The sequence below is a fragment of the Conger conger genome, chromosome 1, assembly GCF_963514075.1.
Source record: "Conger conger chromosome 1, fConCon1.1, whole genome shotgun sequence".
Taxonomy (NCBI): Eukaryota; Metazoa; Chordata; class Actinopteri; order Anguilliformes; family Congridae; genus Conger; species Conger conger.
The window spans coordinates 27,263,303-27,282,173 of record NC_083760.1 but is presented as its reverse complement, the minus strand read 5'-3'; the positions used below and the strand labels follow the sequence as shown (position 1 = coordinate 27,282,173).

The window sequence follows — 18,871 nt, the reverse complement described above, 5'->3', positions numbered from 1 at the left end:
ATGTCGCAAAATTACACAACAGGCACATGGAATATTGGGTGGCACTATAGCTTTGTTTTCCCTTTAAATGATTAATTGATTTGTTAACTCTCTGTCCTTACTCTACCTTCTGATTTTTGTCCTTTAACCTTTATTCTGGTTGGAGACCATTTGTACTGAAACTGTAGACTCTAGATGTAATAACATTAGGAGATCTGGAGAGCAAGCTCTTTTCTAGTGAGTGGACGCATGAGACTAAGATAAGAAATTCAACTTGATTGGAATTAATTAAAAATGTTTTTTTTTTTTCAGTTCTTTGTCACAATCAAGACTTACAAGGATTCAATTAACATTTATCCTTAACTTTGACCTTAATATTGATATTATGGTAAATAAGTACTTATTTACCATATTTTGCACATATTTTGGCAGGTTCAGCAACAATAAATAGTCATTTCCTAGACTTTATTCATACCAAAATTAAGTAGCTTTAATGTTATTGTTTAAATGGTAAATTTTTGCTCTTTGCTTTTTGCACATACATTTGCACTCATTTTCGTGTTCTATCTTCTATTTCACTGCTTCCTTTCATTCATCAGGATGAATATAAAATGAAGACCAATAATCTTTTCAAGTTTGAATCTTATGAATGCAGCTATCAACATACAGTCTACCAATATGCCTTCCCAGCATTACTCCATTAATCTGTGGAAATTGATATTTTGTAAAATGTAGTTCTGTGTGAACACAAGTGTAACCCGACAATCCATAAAAGTACATACTGTGGCTCAGCTCATACTGAGGGTATCATCCAGCGGTCAAGTGAAATTATTAACTGACCAGCTGTGTTCACTGTACTGTTCTAATCCTGGTAGAAGGCTATTCAGTTTTCCAGATAGTTCTCTGGCTAAATTCATAATCATTTTTGAATAAGAATTCAGAAGCGGGCTCGTTGTTAAGCCGAGGACCCTTGAAAGTGATAAAATAGGCCTCAGGGCCATGGAGTTTGGAGCCTTTAACCATAAACATAAATAAAATGGAAGAAAGGGGCTGTCAGAGGAGATTTGGCTCAAAACACAAACACGGGAAGCCAGCTAGGGCCAAGGGTACACCCAGGTTTCTGTGATTTTCAAGTGTAAGCCTGTGCCGGCCGCTTCCCAGCTTTTCAGATAAGCAGTTATAGGTAAAAATTCATTCCACGGCCTTTGTACTTTGTCTTCCCAAGCCCTGGTTCTGGGCGCTCTTCCTAAAGCGGTGCGGGTGGCCGGCACAGGCCGGGTTGAATTATTCCACGGTGCTTGGCCTGTAAGAAGCTTTGGCGAGCCAAAGTTCCTCTTAAATCCAGTGAAAATAGCTTCTCGGGAGGATTTTTTACAATGGAGGCAGCGGGAAACGTCCACATGTATTAGCGGAGGATGAAAGAGATCAAGGCCGGTCTCGTGTACTGTGTGGGGCGGCGCTGAGGAAATGGCTTCTCAATGCTGCCTGTGAAATCTCAGCAGAGTGCGAGGTGAAAAGTGCAGTTTTACCGCAAAACCGAGTTCTCTCCCAATGCCGTGGAACAAACAACGCTACGAGAGGACTCGGGGATTTGGAAAAGCCGATAGAATTGTCGGAATAAGCGTCGGGCTTACTGTTCTCGGATGTGATTCTAGGCAGATGGGAGTGTGTTGGAAAAGGATTGCAGAGATTCATGGAGGCAAGGCATAGCCTCTGATAGTGATTTAAATTCTCAATCATTTATGACACCTACAGATATTGCCGAATTCAATTACCAAGGCATCTATGGTAGTCTAGCTTACAATAAAATAAATAATCCCTCTTAACCAATATGCAAAAGTCAGTCTTTTCCCAGACAAGAAAAACACTTTTATAAAATCCTATACACATAAGGTTTTAAAATACAGTACCAAGCCAAGTCTCACCCACAAGGCTGAAGTTAATGTGTTGAGTAACTTCCGATTCTCATCTCTTGGCTCGTCCAACACACCAAACCACTCAGGCTTGCTTGGGCATTTCAAAATGCTATGATGTTCTTCAGGAATAACACTAAGATAAAAAGAGAAAGTATGCAATGTGAGACAGTAAGATTGCACAGTGAGAAAAAAAGTTTAGTTCAAATATGTATAAAAGGCTCTAACCAGGAAATATTAGAAATCTCTGTAGTACATGCACTGATTTTTAGGAATATCATAATTTATTGATAACTCTTAATGCCAGTGAATTACTGTGTGTATGATAAATTGTAAAGAATGAAGGCAATTGAATGCAACTGAACTGGTGCACACACCCACGCACGCACACACACACACAACACACACATTTAATTGATAAAATAATAATGTCATGTTTAGGTCTATGATATATATATGACATTATGGCTTTGACAAGCAACTAGTATGCTAAATAGCTGCTGCACAACAGCCTGTATTAGAGGTTGAATAAAGGATGAAAATAGTGCTCAGCCCCAGGGTAGACATTTTAGAAGGCCTTGAGTTGAATTTAAAGCATAGATAGATGCCTTATAACAAGACAGAGAAGAATAGTATATGTAACTCAGGGCTCCTACTGGAAAGGTTCATTGTATTTATTGAATGATTGAGGGTGTATGGTGTATGATGTATTTGTTACCATAATTCATTTTTGTCAGTCATGCTAATCCAAAGTGATTCACAGAGTTTTAAAAAACTCAGAAAGCACCATTTGAATAATTTAAACTGCATGTATCAAATACATTTACATATTTTGATATTGAGACTGTCTATATCCTGAAGCAACAAAAAGCAATATTATGTACCACCAGAGTGAAAACAGTACTCCATTCAAGTTAATCAAATATGTTATAATTATCAAGAACTCACCTGTTTTTCTCATAAAATAATCATTATTGGATCAAACACAGTCAACAATGTGTACATTGAGCTGAAGGAGGACTTATCTTATCAATATAGTAGTGTTAGGAAGTTGAGAGATTAATTATTTCACTAACATTGAGAAAGGGGTGTAATGAGTCAGCCTGGTTCCATCTCTTCTGTGGAAAAGGAGTCTAATGAGTGAGAATGGTTCTAGCTATATAGCTGAAAAGGGGCCTACTGAGTCAGCCTAGTTCCCTAGTGAGATAGGCTGATTAATCTCTTCTGTGGAAAAGGGGTCTAATGAGTTAGCCTGGTTCATCTCTTCTATGGAAAAGGGATCTAATGAGTCAGCCTGGTTCCATCTCTTCTGTGGAAAAAGTGTCTAATGAGTCAGAATGGTTCTACCTATATTGCTGAAAAGGGGTCTATTGAGTCAGCCTGGTTCAATCTCTTCTGTGGAGAGATGTGTATTGAGTCAGTCTGGTTCAATCTCTTCTGTGGAAGAGATGTCTATTGAGTCAGCCTGGTTCAATCTCTTCTGTGGAAGAGATGTCTATTGAGTCAGCCTGGTTCAATCTCTTTTGTGTTGCACCAATCAGATTGTCAAGCCTAGAAGTGACTCATGTGAGCCTCAACCTTGCTAGTTTTACACAGTGATGGAACCCTTATAACATATATACATAACATCACTAGCTGCTCAATTGCAGAATAGGGCTACAAGAAAGTAGTTTACTACTTTCTTGGTAGGCGCAGATGGGCCTACCATTTACAATAAATGAAGGGAGAAAATTAATTTTAAAAACTGGCTTGATTATTGCCAATTTAATATTTGATCACACATGAAGGTAATCAGGGGAGCTGGCATAATTATTAGTTCATCAATTTAGCTGGTATAATTACCTGTTTATATTGTGGGGAAACTGGTCTGCAACTGCACTATGCAGTGAGGAAAAGGTGAAATAGACGTGGACAATTAAAACAGACGAATGTTCATTTCAGCAGTCTCTGCTTTATTACAGTCACATATTTGGCTACCATACAGAGTAAGAACAGCAAATTAATTGTTAAATAGGCTCAAAATCAGCTCAATCTCCTTGAAATTATGTGTAGGCTACACAAAACTATTTGAATTAATTTTACAATAATGCAGCAAACTACTTAGCTAGCATTAATACAACATGCTATATCACAAAATTATTCAATGAAAATGAATCCAGCAGACTTTCAAATTTCACCACAGAAAGTAAGAAAATTATCAGAAAAAAAAACAAACAAATTAACATTGTGAATTTAATTCACAAAAGCCCTACTTGTCACACATCTAGCTAAAATGTAAAAATGGGTAGTTTCAAAGGATTTGACCTAGTTAGTCCAGCCTACCACATCCTGATGGGAGATCTGTGGAACCACTCCGGATTGAAATTGCAGCTTTTAACTTTTCCTGCTTGGGTGATACTAATTTTCTGAACACATTTTGATTGCCAGTTTCCCTGTACAGGCTAAGACGTTTTCAACCTCCTTCTTGGTGATATTTTCATAAGCTGTGATATGTATTCGGCTACAGCTGAGGTACTATGAATGTTTCCTATTTATAACAATGTTATTGCTACTGCAGCTTAAACTACTAAATGGTTGGTCTTTATCCAAAGTGCTGTACAATTAATGCTTCTCATGAACCCATTCATACACACACTCACACACCAGCGGTGGTTGGCTGCCTGGCAAGGCTCCAACCTGCTCGTCAGGAGCATTTGGGGGTTAGGTGTCCTGCTCAGGGACACGTTGACACACCCAGGACGGGATTGAATCGGCAACCCTCCGACTGCCAGGTGACTGCTCTTACTGCCTGAGCCAATGTCGCCCCCAGGAGAATATCTACAGATAGCTAGCCAATTGTTTTGTGGGCGTTACCAGACGTGGGGCCAAGATGATCAGGCCTGACAGGCCAACATAGAAAATCTGTTATGACATGCACATTCCTGTCATACTGCTAGGGCTTATGGGGCCGGCCCCACTGACAGATATTTGGCAGCATCAAGTGCCATACACTACAGTACTGATTGCGCAAACTATTTGTATTACTTTGAGTGTATTTTAAGAGAGGAATTACGGACAATATCTATCTTAGTTTGAGCGATTCAAAACAAATTTTCTTCATAGAACTGCAGTGCTCCAGAGATAAGAAAGTCAATTAGAGATAAGAACGCAATACCGCCAACTAGTGGTGGGGCCGGGTGGATGCCACTGGTTCCATCTCTTCTGTGGAAGAGAGGCCTATTGAGTCAGCCTGGTTCCATCTCTTCTATAGAAAAGGGGTCTAATGAGTCATCCTGGTTGCAGTTTCAACTACAATAGGGAAGAATTTATGTGCAAGCCTTTTCATGACTGACTGTATGAGCCCCAGTAGTAGATGCAGTTTGGCATAACTGACATATAATAAGTCAGTCTTTGGAGTAATTTGCGCGTTTTAACTTGCAAGCTAATAAAATGAAGGCTTTGGCAAATGAAGAGTAATTTGCATGTTTTTCTATCCAGGCTAATAACCTGACTTCACCCCCTGAGACGCACAGTAACTGGAAAACAAGCCCCTGTTATTTCTGCACTCCAAACAGATGCAGTAGTAAAATCAATTCCTTATTTTCTGATGGCAAGATACCTTCAGCACCATAACAACAGTTAAAACAGCCGTCGTGTTTATGTTTTATTACAATAAATTGTTGTCTATTGGTGTTTACCCTGTATTTGAAAAGCAGTTCTTTTTTTCTTCCAAAAAAAGCTGTGAACTGTGGTAACACCACTTGTCACCCTGGAATGGTGTCACTGAGCAAAGGAAAACTCTAAAAACAAGAATTTGTTGATATTTCACACGCAGGCACATGCGGGCTGGAGGCTAACCCAAGGCACTGTGCTTCATCTCCTGTGTGGGCGTACACAAGCTTCCCCGAACATGTCATCGCTCTTTCGCTTCTGGGATGAAAAAGGTTTCAGCCTTCTCTTTAATGCTGTAAAATTGGTACATTCTCTGGTGGGAAAAACTGATGGATGTGATGGAGGATTTCAATTAGCGGGACAAGCTCTGTTCTCTCGCCAATTACCAATAGCTGTTGCGTCCTCAGTAAAGCAGTGAAAAATGATTTGTCCGAGACCCGGGCTAGAGAGGGTATGAAATAAACATCATTGAAATAATCGAGACTGTCACTGCAAAGATCTACTACTCACATCTAAGGAAATCAAGGCAATGTACCAAAATATAAAAGAGCTTATCATTATGGAGCTGTTACACTTCCTCTTATAATATAGGTATTGTAACATTTCCTCGACACTGTTACACTTTCTCCTGTCATCTTTCAGGATTTTGGACAGCAGAAAAGTACATTTTATTTTCTTTTTAACTACTTGTGGCCAACCAGAAAAATATAAAAAAAGTTGTCATTATAGTGTCCTTCCATTTCCTCTCATAAGGACACCACTACGCCTCCTAATATGAGAAGATGGTTATTAGATGGTGGTACACTTAAGCCCGATTTACACTTTGTTGCACAACCCTTTCCACAAGTGTCATAGGACAAAAATGAAGCATTTTCAATGGAAATAATTGTTGAACGTCAATTTTTCTCAGTGTCGAGCACTAGAATTTTGTTATGCGGCGGACACATGTCATACTTTGTCAGTGATGATTTTATAGCCAGATGGAGCACTGAGATTCATTGTCATGATACAGTGCCGGGCACCGTCATGTTTTCACAAGTGTAAACAGCAGTTTGGCGTCTCATTACCATAGAGACAACAGAACATTCCCGACGGGCCTTGACCGATGTATGAATGCAAAACCTTGTGCCTTGTCGAGAGGGTTGTGCGATGAAGTATAAATCAGGCTTTACTCTGACCTTAATTCAGGATTTGTGAGAGAGCAGACACATTCTCCCTTGAATAAAATGATTCTAGAGGTCACTTATTTTGGCTCTGAGTGCAGACAACAGGCAGTCTATCACCCATGTCAACCAGAGATCAATCATTTTACATTGTACAATCAGTAGCAGGTGTCCAGTGAATCATAGACTATCCCATGAGCTCCTTTGGTGATGCTATGGCTACTTATTACTCGCTAGTGTGAGGCTGTCAGAGATCACTAATACGTCCCTAATGGCTTGCTTTTGAAACACAGATGAAACACCACTTGAGTGATGTTCTGCCAGGGCCCACAGAGGTTTTTGCTTTCAGTGGAAGCCAGCGAGACACAAACTTGGGCACTCCTAGCATTCTAAATAGAATGTGGTGAACACTGCTATAAGTTATATCTCCCAGCCTCAGCAACACCTTCCAATTACCGCCGCGTAGAGCCTGTACTTAGCGTCATGCCGAGACGCTTAGCTGCAGTGACAGGTTTTCCTGCGCTGCCTCTGGATCTGTTTGTTCTCCTTCACAGTCCAATTTCGGACGCCTCCTCAGGAAGGCGTCGAGGCCTTTAAACAGAGCCACATCTGCGCTGGCACCGGGGAAGTCCCAGCGTGCTCACGTCGCGCTGTGTTCAATAATTACCTACATTACAGCGCTGTCCCTGCAGCATTGTTTTGGGAACGGGAGGGGCGGGCTTGCGGCGACGCGGACCCGCGAAAGGAGAAAGTGGTGTCACAAACCCCCAGGTGTCGATGCTCTTAACAGAAGGGGTCCTTTCCCAAAGGCTATCCTCCTTCTGAAGTCAAAGTTTAGAATAAACTGCTCTCCTTGATTCATAATGGCAGTGCTAAAGGAGCTGCTGTCAAACATGGAAAGGAATTGGTACATACAGTATCATACTGTATTTCTTTGAGTGAAAGAGCCTGTGGAAAAGGGATATACATACGTGTTTGAAACTAATGATAATTTAACAGGAATGTTTTGAAATAACATGGAAAGGAATTGCTACATACAGTATCATACTGTATTTCTTTGAGTGAAGGAGCCTGTGGAAAAGGGATATACATGCGTGTTTGAAACTAATGATAATTTAACAGGAATGTTTTAAAATAACATGGAAAAGAATTGCTACATATATTATCATACTGTATTTCTTTGAGTGAAGGAGCCTGTGGAAAAGGGACATAGACACGTGTTTGAAACTAATTTAACAGGTCATTTAACAGGAATGTTTTAAAATAGACGAAACCTCTGCAATTTGAAACTTGGGTTTCAGAAGGGATGATTGATGAATAACGAATAATGATAGCACTGATAAATATCAGCCTTCAGCGTTGAGCGTGTATTAAGATAGATTTGAAGCAGACCCACACATGTGTTTGTGAAGGCACAGTTAACAGTCTCTTGGAATATTAATTCCAAATTAACCACGAGAGAGATTACCGCATGCCATGTCATCAGTGCATTGGCGGAACACACACACACATCAGCTGCAGCCCCTTGTGTGGATGCTGGTGGTACAACAGTGAATCAAGTGAAGAGAAAATCTGTTAATTTTACATGTGAGCATTTCCACCATTGGGCCTTTGCTCTGCTGACAGAAACCAAGCTGAAATAGCTTCTATATTTGTACCAACTGCAAAGCTGAACCAACTGCAAAGCTGCAAAGCTTATTTATGTATTTATTTATTTCATTGGGGGCTGGTTAATGTTCAGCCATTTCCACTTCCATGTGCTTCATGTTCACTTGCTTCAAAACCTTTAAAAAACCTTTGTGCGTTCATTATACCTGCACCGCACTTGAAGAAGTGGGTAGACTTGGGGTCCATTCCAGAAATCGGGATTAGCAAATTATCTGGATTTGTTTATGTGAAATGTAGGCAAATCTTGAATTTTCTTTACCAAATAAAAGGATCAGAAAAAGACTGTGTTAGTAACTGCCACCGGGCAAGTTAATTTGAAAAAACCTGGCCCACCTCGTGTTTAGTGAGCAGGTATATTTTTATGAAATAATACTCGAGAAGCAGTTCCTTACAATGAGGTAATGGATTTAGTATGCATGGCCAACCATGGTCTTTGACTGGAAATTGATTTTTAAGATCACCAAGAATGAGTGTAGTTGGGCTTCGACCTATCCGAGCTTGATTGATATTTATTGACTGATTTGGAATCCACTGTTGTGGAACTGAGAAATCCGACCATGCCGAGATCAAGCCAGACAGACTTTGAGTTTATATTTAAGATTTCTTGAGCCCGCTTTGTGGAGCGGTCCCCTGGTAATTAAACACTTTCAAATACATTAGTACCGCATCTTCATCACACAAAACTAAGGTATATACAGTAGTTACATGCACAGTATATACTGTAGTCAACACTACACCATTTGGAACCAGAAGATATAGAGAGACACTCCCCCAGCAACGCAAGTTATAGGTCAAGTGTGAGTTTTGAGCATGCAACTAATGAGCTTCTTAGAGAAAATGGCATAAGAAGGGAGACACAGTTAATCATGTTGAATTGCATGCTGCTGCCATGCTTTTGTTTAGAGAGTATGTTGACTTTTCAGAGGAAAGCCCTAAATGATACCGTTTATGAGATGGTGATATTTTCAAAATTATTTTGTTGCACGACTGGGTAACACTTTTTTACAGACTGTTAATTACCAAGGATTTACTGGGTAAATATCAGCTACTTACAGTATGTGTAATTATTAGGTTACTGTTTTGATTTCAGAGGTAAGTACCGTGAAACAGGCTGTAAAATGTATTTTCAAAGTACTTTTGTTTTTACAAGTTTGTTTTTAAGTTAAGTAAGTAGCTGGTATTTACCCAGTAAATACTAGGCAATCAACATCTTGTAAAATAAAGCATTACCCACTATTGTAACAGGGCTTTATGTACTGTTTAAATTTATGTTATGAAGGATATTCATACCATTTTAAAAGCAGAATAGCTACCCTGCACTGACCAGTGTCATTCATAAATCCCTGTTGCAATAATTATAATAAAATCATCATTAGGGTAACAGATGAACAGATTTTTCAAACATAGAGTATAAACTCAGTGTGCACTTTATTAGGTAGGCCTGTACACCGCCTTTTTAATGTAAATATTTAATCAGCCAATCACGTGGCAGCAACTAAATTCATAAAAGCATGCAGTCATGGTCAAGAGGTTCAGCTGCTTTTCAGACCAAATATCAGAATGGGGAAAAAATGTGATCTAAGCGACTTTGACTGTGGAATGATTGTCAGTGCAAGACAGGGTGGTTGAATATCTCAGAAACTGCTGATCTCATGATTTTCACGCAGAACAGTCTCTAGAGTTTGCAGAGAATGGTGCAAAAATTAAATCCAAAAACTAAATCCAGTGAGCAGCAGTTCTGCGGGTAAAAATGCGTTGTTATTGAGATAAATCAGAGGAGAAGGGCCAGATTGGTCAAAACTGACAGGAAGGTGACAGTAATGCAAATAACCACACATTACAACAGTGGTATGCAGAAGAGCATCTCTGATCACACAATGCATAAAACTCTTAAGTGTATAGGCTACAGCAGTGTATATGAAACTAATTTATGCTGAATTTCATGAGATGCTCAGGAGCAGTTGTCTTTATTATAATTCCTTACATAAAACACTTTCAGTGTTGTGGCTTAAAGGAATACATATTTTGTGTTATGGCAGGTATGGCTGGATTTGTGCAATATAATTTTTCAGAATAGGCCACTGCCTTCCTCTAACCTCCAAAACATCATGACAGGTGAGCAAATCAGAGAGGAATTGGCAATCAGCGTTATTCAATAAGACTGTTTACAGTATGCAGTCACACAGTAAGTCCTGATAGCAAATGCAAACATCTTGACCTAAAATCTCCAAACACCATGGACTTCATACTTATGAGTCATTTCAAAGATGCCTTTAAAAGATTATTGATGCAGTTGGGCATTTTGTTTGTAATAATGTTACATTTTCATTTTGATTTGGGATTTCTTCCAGTTCCTTTTTAGTTCATCTTTAATGGTAGTGCGGTGTTGCAGAGCTGGGTCAATTACTTACATAAACTATAATTGTTTTGGATTCAAATACTTTTCTGTGCTCGATTGATCTTGCCTGGTGCAATTGAGCCAAACAAGAGGACCAGAAGACAGGGTTTACACTTTTTGTGAGTATTTAATAGGCTCCAATACATCAGTAAAGTACAGAAACGTATTTGAATCCAGAACAATGAATTATTATCCAAAACAGTATGTATTTGGCCCAGGTCTGCAGTGTAGTGTTTAATAAACTAAGCTAAGTTTCCAGATTGAAATTTCAACACTGCAGTGGTGGTACTACTCTTGTACCCTTAGACATTTACTGAAAATTTCTCTCAACAGTCAAAGACCTACATGTGCAGCAGTCAAGGGAAGGTCCTGCGTTTTATCATCGACTTCGAATCTGGGTTCACCTGCACAGAGTGCAGCTCAAAGGTAAGTTAACACTCTTCCCAGTGCCACAGCTTATGTTTCACTGTATTCTCTCTTGGGGGGAGAGTGAATAAAAGAGCAGCAGAATTACTCTGCAAGCCAATCAGAGTGGGAAAACGTCCATGTCGGAGACATGCCAGAATCATGGCAAAAATAACTATGTCTGTCAAACACATCCCACATTGTTTTAACACTTTCTATTCTTCCGTGAGCTATGGCTACAGAGGGGCCTTCCACGGGAATTTTAATTAATGTTATTAATCGCACATTAAAACCAATAATTTAGGGTCATTATACCAGAACTTTGGAATAGAAATAGAGCAATTAATATAAGAATGTTATTCTAAGCTCACCGCAATCATATGTCAAATTGCAATTATAAATAGGACAATGGTGTTCTACTAAGCTGAACGCTATGGACAGGGTAACTGGTAATACAGTATGAGTGCAGTCCATGTGTCAAGTGTAAATCTGGTCTGAGCCTCCCTCATTAAAAACAGCAGGCAGCCCACTGCTGTGAAACAGTATTGCTATCCGCTGTAGCCTGATTAGTTCTATTCTCAACAACTGACAAGGAATGATTACCGTCAGCGACAGCAGCAAATTGCAAACTATGGATTAGTCATTCATTTCAACTGCCTCTAGATGTGTACTGGAAGCCAAATCGCCTGGCATTGGTTTGGCTCCACTGTTTAGCTTCTTCACTTCATTGTTTCTCATTGTGTTTATTCTTCTTCTGTATGCAAACGTTGTTGTCGCAGATCTTATGATAATGGCTTTAGGCATGTTTCCCCAAGGTTAATAAAGTTTGGCTAAGGGACATTGTGCTATATCCACTTACTGGTGCTAAACATGGCTATCTGGCCATGTAAGCAAATTAAAGTGCCTTGTTCCTGTTGGATTCCAATGCATGATAAGCCACCGTCTGTCTTCTCCCTGTTTTATTAACCTTGCCGTAAGGCCCTTTAATAACTCTGTGTAAGAACACATTCTGGATAAGAGCTAGATGAAGAAACTACTTAAAAAAAGAATAGGGGGGGAAATGTGAAAAATGTAATCATATCGTCTAGCACACAATATTAGCACTAAGTGCGTGATAGTTCCAGCTGTGTCCTTCCCCTGAACAATCCTGTAAAACATTTCAGTTCATTTGTTCCATTATGTGGCATTACAATCCATTATCCCTGTTACCACCATTTCCCTGTGAAAAACCTTTGGTTATATAACAGGCAAATTGATCAGAGTTAACCCCCACTACCTTCAATAACATCCTATTATGGACTTTTTGTATTGTAGATTCTGTTAATATCTACATCAATATAATAATTTTGTTGCAGTAGTAATAAGATGCCATGAATTCATTTAAATAGACTGCCACTAGCGAAAGAGCACTGGTTAATTACCATGTAAGCCAGTTAAAAGGTACCTTTCTCTTCAAATTGAGTTGATTGCATTGTACCATTCTCAGTATTCTCAAGATTCAGTAGAAGATACTATTCTCCTAAAATCGCTTATTCACAATTATGTGCCACTGTCCTTGAAGTTATTATTATTATTTTTCATATGAATAAATACCATATTTGAGACACATTCCTGCTGGCATTTCTCTTGGAATGACCATTGAGACCATTTGCGTTCCTTTATTTCATTTCTATATTAAAAAGTTCTTGGAGGGCTCGCCACTCCCACCCTGTGTACGCAGGGAATCCACAGAAACCTATGGAAGATGCTGAGTGCTGTGATGCATAGTTTTCATGACACATACCCATTAGAGTTTGAGCAGCATAAACATGAGAGGAGAAGGAGTTTGAGTCTTTGTTTGCAGTAACTTGGATGAAAGTACTAAAGTGACCGAAAAAGGAAACCACACTGACAATCAAAAGAAGGAAAACAAGTGAGAAGGCTGTATGTCGCAGGGATCTATGGGAATTGAAGAGTAGGATGAACCTGTAATGGCCACCAGTCACCATGGGTGGCTGCTAAATCCACTAAAAGGAAGGAAGAGAAGAGGAGACCTGCCACTTCAAGCTGATTGGTTCAGTTCTCACTGAGCTCCTGCCATTAAATGTCCTTTCAGATGATTCTATGGAGGTACAGATTCTCCCAGCTGAGAGGTTCATCTGACGATGGAAAGACAAGGGTCAAACTTTTGTTCCAGAACCCAGAGAGTAAACAGATAGAGATGAAGGTAAGAGAATATCAGACTGATGAAATGTTCCTGTGACTGTCACCATTACATTACTTTAAATTAGATAACTACAACACACGCTTTTATCCAAAGCATTGTACTATAAGTTCATACAAAAGGTCATAGTAACAACTACAGAACACGGATTGGAAAAGTACAATTTGCAAAACGCATCAATTGTTGACAGCCATGAACATCATCTCTAGTTGATAAATATAGTCTGTAGGCTGTCACCAATAATGTTCATTTTTACATTTTATCTGTTATATTCCAGTCTTGTTTAAATAGCATGCTCACCTGAAAGTGTTATATGAACATGAATAATGGACTTTAGAATATTATTGTTATATATGTTTATAATTCTTAATACAGCTTTAATGACTGTTGCGGTATTCATTTGAAGATGCATTACTTATCCAACAGTTTCGTTTCTATCATATTCCTAAGGAGGCTGTGTATATGTTGCTTTTATATTTACGCAGTATATATGCATTTTTTATTCATGATCCTCTCAAGCGTTACTGGTGTTCGCTCTGTTCTGTGTCTTTGTGGAACTGGTTGTCCTTTCCTACACAATCCCTTTCTTGGCCAAGATGCGTGCCTATCCTAGCTTCCCTGTGGTGAGAATGAACTTCCCACATTGGTCAGGACAGCAGACTCACTAACCGTCTTCCAAGACAGAATGAAGAGACACCTCTTCAGCCTGCATCTTGATTCCCCTCCCACCCCCACCCGCTAGAACATTCTACAAAATGTATCCAATTATTTTTATGATAATGAGAGCGTAATTTGTTATTGTACAGTATGTACTGTAGTTCTGATTGATGTCTTCCATCTCAGTTGGCACAGTTAACTTCATTTAGATGCACTTATATCCTCGTATATTGTAAGTTTACCTGGTTAAGTGCACCTCTTAGATTAATGGTATGCAGGTCTACTCAGCTCCTGGAGATTGACTGTCTTGTAGGTTTTTATTTCAACCCTAATTTGGCACACCTGATTCGACTGATTAGCAAAAATGAGATCTCTTGCTGGTGAATGAGGTGCGCTTTGTCAGGGTTGGAGCAAGAACTAACAGTAATGTAACTAACTGTAAACTGCATGTTTCTGTTTTTGGTCTTTTATCATTAAAATGTTTTTTTGGTTGAATTACAGGAGTTAGAGTTTGCCAACCTGACCGCTGTCCTACACTGCATACATTCCTTCATGGCGGCCAAAGTGGCATCAGTGGACCCAGTGTTCACTGCCAAGAAGCACCTGCACACCAGCTAGAAGTGTTTACTCGACATTCTCAACCTACACAATGTACCCATTCTACCTACTTCCGCTGTTGTGGACACAATAGGGACGATTCAATGCACTTTGTCTTTATGTTTGAGTGAACTAAGCAAATATTTTGTGTTTGTTTTGATACATTTCCAGTTCAGTGGTTGGCTGAAATTATTAATAGATATTCTGCAGGAATGCAAAACATAGCCGTTGCTTATTATTCATTACTTCAAATGAAAGTAGTACTTTTTGGGGTTGAATTGAATCTGACCCTGTATCTGTACATATGTACTTAGTTTCTTTTATTTTTGTACGACTGTTGTAAGATAAAAGGAAAATAATACTATGAGCAAAAATGCCCGCTAAAGTTTGAAGTATAAATATTTTGACTTGCATTGATTGAAGATGTAAGGTAATTAACTTAGACTTTGCTGTTTCTGCACTTTATACATACTGGGTTCTGAGCAAGAAATACCAACCATGAGTGACATTCTGTGTGCGTGTTTGGTGTGTTTGCATGTGTGAGTGCATGTACTGTAAGTACAGTATGGTGTGTTTTTGTATGTATGTATACACAACAAACATTAGTCTTTTAACGGCATTGTGTTTGAGTCTGATTTCCTTGTTAAAACATGTTGTTGTTGGCTTCACTGTACCCCTCCTATGCTAATATCCCCATTGCCATTAAACTCACTGAAACCAATGAAACACAGCAGAGTTTTGACTATAGGAGGGACACCTGGATTCTGGAAGCATAGTGCAAAAAAAGTTACATTCAAAAGAAACAAACCCCCTCTGTGTTACAGTTAATCCTCTTTTGATATTTGAAACCTATGGAAGATTTTGAATGCATCAAGCTTAGAACAGTGGTCGGAGACAAACAATGGAGAAATTTGATTCAATGGTAAACACATTGGAATAATTTGTCTTTTTTAAAGAGCTTGCAGTGAGCAGATAAGGCTTGTGAAAGTGCAGCAGTCAATTTGAGTTTAGAGCAGACCCGTCCCTTTTATCTGATCTCTTTCATCACTGCTGCCACTCTTCTCCTTAAGAGTGGTTTAACTGAGCAAAAAGCACAATACAACGAGTCAAACATTTTATTCAACAAAGACAAGAACTGCACGTTTTACAATGTTTGCTTTGTTGTTATTTTCTAAAGCTAGGTGTATCATTTCATTTCCTAAATGTGTTTTGTAAACGAAAATATTTGTGCTTATTTTGCAAATGTCATACATCTGTGAGGGCTGGGGTGGGTTATTTTAAAGCTATAGAGTTTAAAGCTACTCCATGTTAATCCTATTTGTCATTTACTTTGAAATTTTATTTTTTCTCTGCTGATTAATCAGTATTGTATTTGATATATAGAAAAGTATTGCAAATTGAGGAAGTGATATTTAGAGTATTTTAATCTTTGTACAAAAAAGTATCATGTCACAAAATCATTTGTAAGGAGGAAAATTAATTTTAATATACATTACATGACTCCCACTTATTTGTAAACTTTTATGAATAAAACATTTCTAAACACAGAGCAAGTTTTTGTAGAATTTATTCATGAGAGAATATTGATGTCATAATATTAGTTCATGCTTTAGTAAACAGAGAAAGATTGTTTACAAATGTTATGAAACATACACTGACAATATTTTATGAAACTGATATGTAATATTATTCATTGAAATACAGCAACTTACTGTTGCAAATACAATATTTCATTATTATTTATAATACTGACAATAATATTTCCAAGATTATGTCCAAAAACTATTCACATATATTCATACCTTATTATATTTCAGAGATTTAAATATATCTATATTTAACCAGGTATATTTTACATAAGAATGTAAATTTTCTTCTAGGTTTGAAAAAATAATTGTGCTGTTGGGTGGTGCGGATATTTCATGGATTTAAATATAATTGGTATTCATTTGACAATTCACACACTGTTAATTAATATGTAAATATAGCTCTTGCCCAGACAGACTTTCAAGTTCATCATGGCACGGCTAAACCAGCAAAGTTGGATAATAACTTTTTATCCAAAGAAGTAAAATAGCTGAACAGATTCAACTAGAAAACCAATCTAATCAACATTGTGTTTCCATCTTAAAAAAGCATACAAAAAATACAATTAATAATCTCATGCTTACCATTGAAAAACAAACACAATGAATACTGTAATATTGCATCATTAGACCCCGGCATAAACTGTGACCTTCTACACACATTTCTAAATAAACGTAAACACTCATGAGGTGCACTCATTCATTTTTGAGTAGATGACAGCAAGGTTTTTATGAGAATAGCTAAGGACTGAAACATTGACTCTCACACACATACACACACACATTGGGCTCCATTTATCAAACATGAGCCAAACACATTTCACCGTAAATCATTTGGAAATGCATTTACACAAATAATGTGGAATTCCACAAATTTATCAAAGTTTGCGGATGTCAGTTTTTTAGTAGGATCCGAACGCATTTCACAAGTGGTCTCAGCTGTCCATATTGTGTGCGGAAATTAAAGCACATGATTGTAAAGCGTGTTTTATGCTTTTATTATTCCATTCATTAGAATTTTATTTTGATTTAGAGGAAAAGCCAGTTGTATATTATAATTGTTGATATTATATTAAAATGCAACTGGATTCAACATTAAATGGGTAGTGTTTAATTCGGGTAAACCTGATTAATACTTAATTGGAGTCCATAAAACTTGTAAACAAAGTTTGCTATAAACAAGTCGTAGCTCAGACCTTCGTTGTTATGGCTGACCACTTTACATGTATTGCTTTATTAGAAGATTTGGCGCATGGTGTCTTTAAATGACCTGAAATGTAATTCCATGGTCCATATAAAGTATTTTAGGAGAGTTTTAAATGTATCTTGACTGGAGAGTAAGAGAGTGCAATATCAATTCATACATATTAGAGGGGCTACAGGCTAATCAGAAAAACTAATCATTTCTTGCAGTATTCTTCAATAAATGCCATTGAATTCTCTGCCGTAAACATCTGACTTTGCCACATCATTACAAATAACTAGACTGTCACACCTCACTTGCTTGATACATTCACACGCTCAGTACGCTTCGAGTCAGATGTTGATCTCTCAGCGACACAGTGGAGTGAGTTGAGTGCTTGTTGACCCCTCTTTAGAAAGTGGTTGCGTCAGACATGCACACCCCAGAGAGAAGTGTTTCAGAGGCTTTTCCCTCCTTTGACGTCAATGGGCTCTTCCACCTCAAGATCAAACACGTACAGGACAGGGCTGGTGCCCAAAAGCACTAGGACACCTCAGTTACCATTTTGAAAGAACATACGCTCATCGAGCACTTTTGTATTCAGAACATTTTTACTTTATTAAACTACTTATTAATGCAATTATCTAATCAGCCAATTGTCTGGCAGCAGTGCAATGCATTTAGATATGGGTCAGGAGCTTCAGTTAATGTTCACATCAACCATCAGAATGAGGAAAAAATGTGAATTTGACTGTGGACTGACTGTTGGTGGCAGACAGGGTGGTTTGAGTATCTCAGAAACTGCTGATCTCCTGGGATTTCACACACACTAGTCTCCAGAGATTGCAAAGAATGGTGCCAAAAATGTAAAAAAAAAAAGTGAGGAGCAGTTCTGCAGACAGAAACGTCTTGTTAATGAGAGATGTCAGATGAGAATGGCCAGACTGCCAAAGCTGACAGAAAGGTGACAGTGAAGCAAATAACCTCACATTACAAAATGGCACATTCATGGTCAGAATTCTCTGCCACTTTTGGTCCTTTGTTGTACGGAACCCCGTGTTTTAGCAGGAAGAGCTACTCTTGCGACAGCTATGAAAATAATTTATACTGTTCTGACCTGTAATTGAATATATTCTGTCATATGACGTAAATGATTGCATTGATTGTGGTGATATTTACAGTCTTAAACATTTTTAAAAAGTTAAAATCAATGTCAATCATGTTTGTCGTAATCGACAGTTCATCAACTGGTTTGTACTCCTGCATACACTGTCCCAGAAAAAAACTACTTGAAACTGGATTCAACCATGCGGCAAATGTCATCACAGTTTTTCAGTTTACTGGTCAATTACTTTCGCAGCAATCTTTCAGCACACATTAAAACTATTATACAGCTTATACGATTTTGTTCATGCTCCATGTACATTCAATTTTCATATTTTATATTTTTCTTACTGTTTAGCAAATT

At 38.2% G+C, this 18,871-nt stretch overlaps 1 protein-coding gene across 1 annotated transcript in view; it reads left to right on the top strand.

The window, feature by feature from the left end:
• Positions 1-16,183, top strand: part of sntg2 (syntrophin, gamma 2) — a 77,092-nt gene extending 60,909 nt beyond the window's left edge. Inside the window, exons 15-17 of the mRNA XM_061244375.1 lie at positions 11,106-11,198; positions 13,273-13,383; positions 14,539-16,183. Of these exons, the coding sequence (XP_061100359.1) occupies positions 11,106-11,198; positions 13,273-13,383; positions 14,539-14,655 (321 nt within the window). The 3' untranslated portion in view covers positions 14,656-16,183. The remainder of the gene's footprint in view (positions 1-11,105; positions 11,199-13,272; positions 13,384-14,538) is intronic.
• Positions 16,184-18,871: the final 2,688 nt, after the last annotated feature.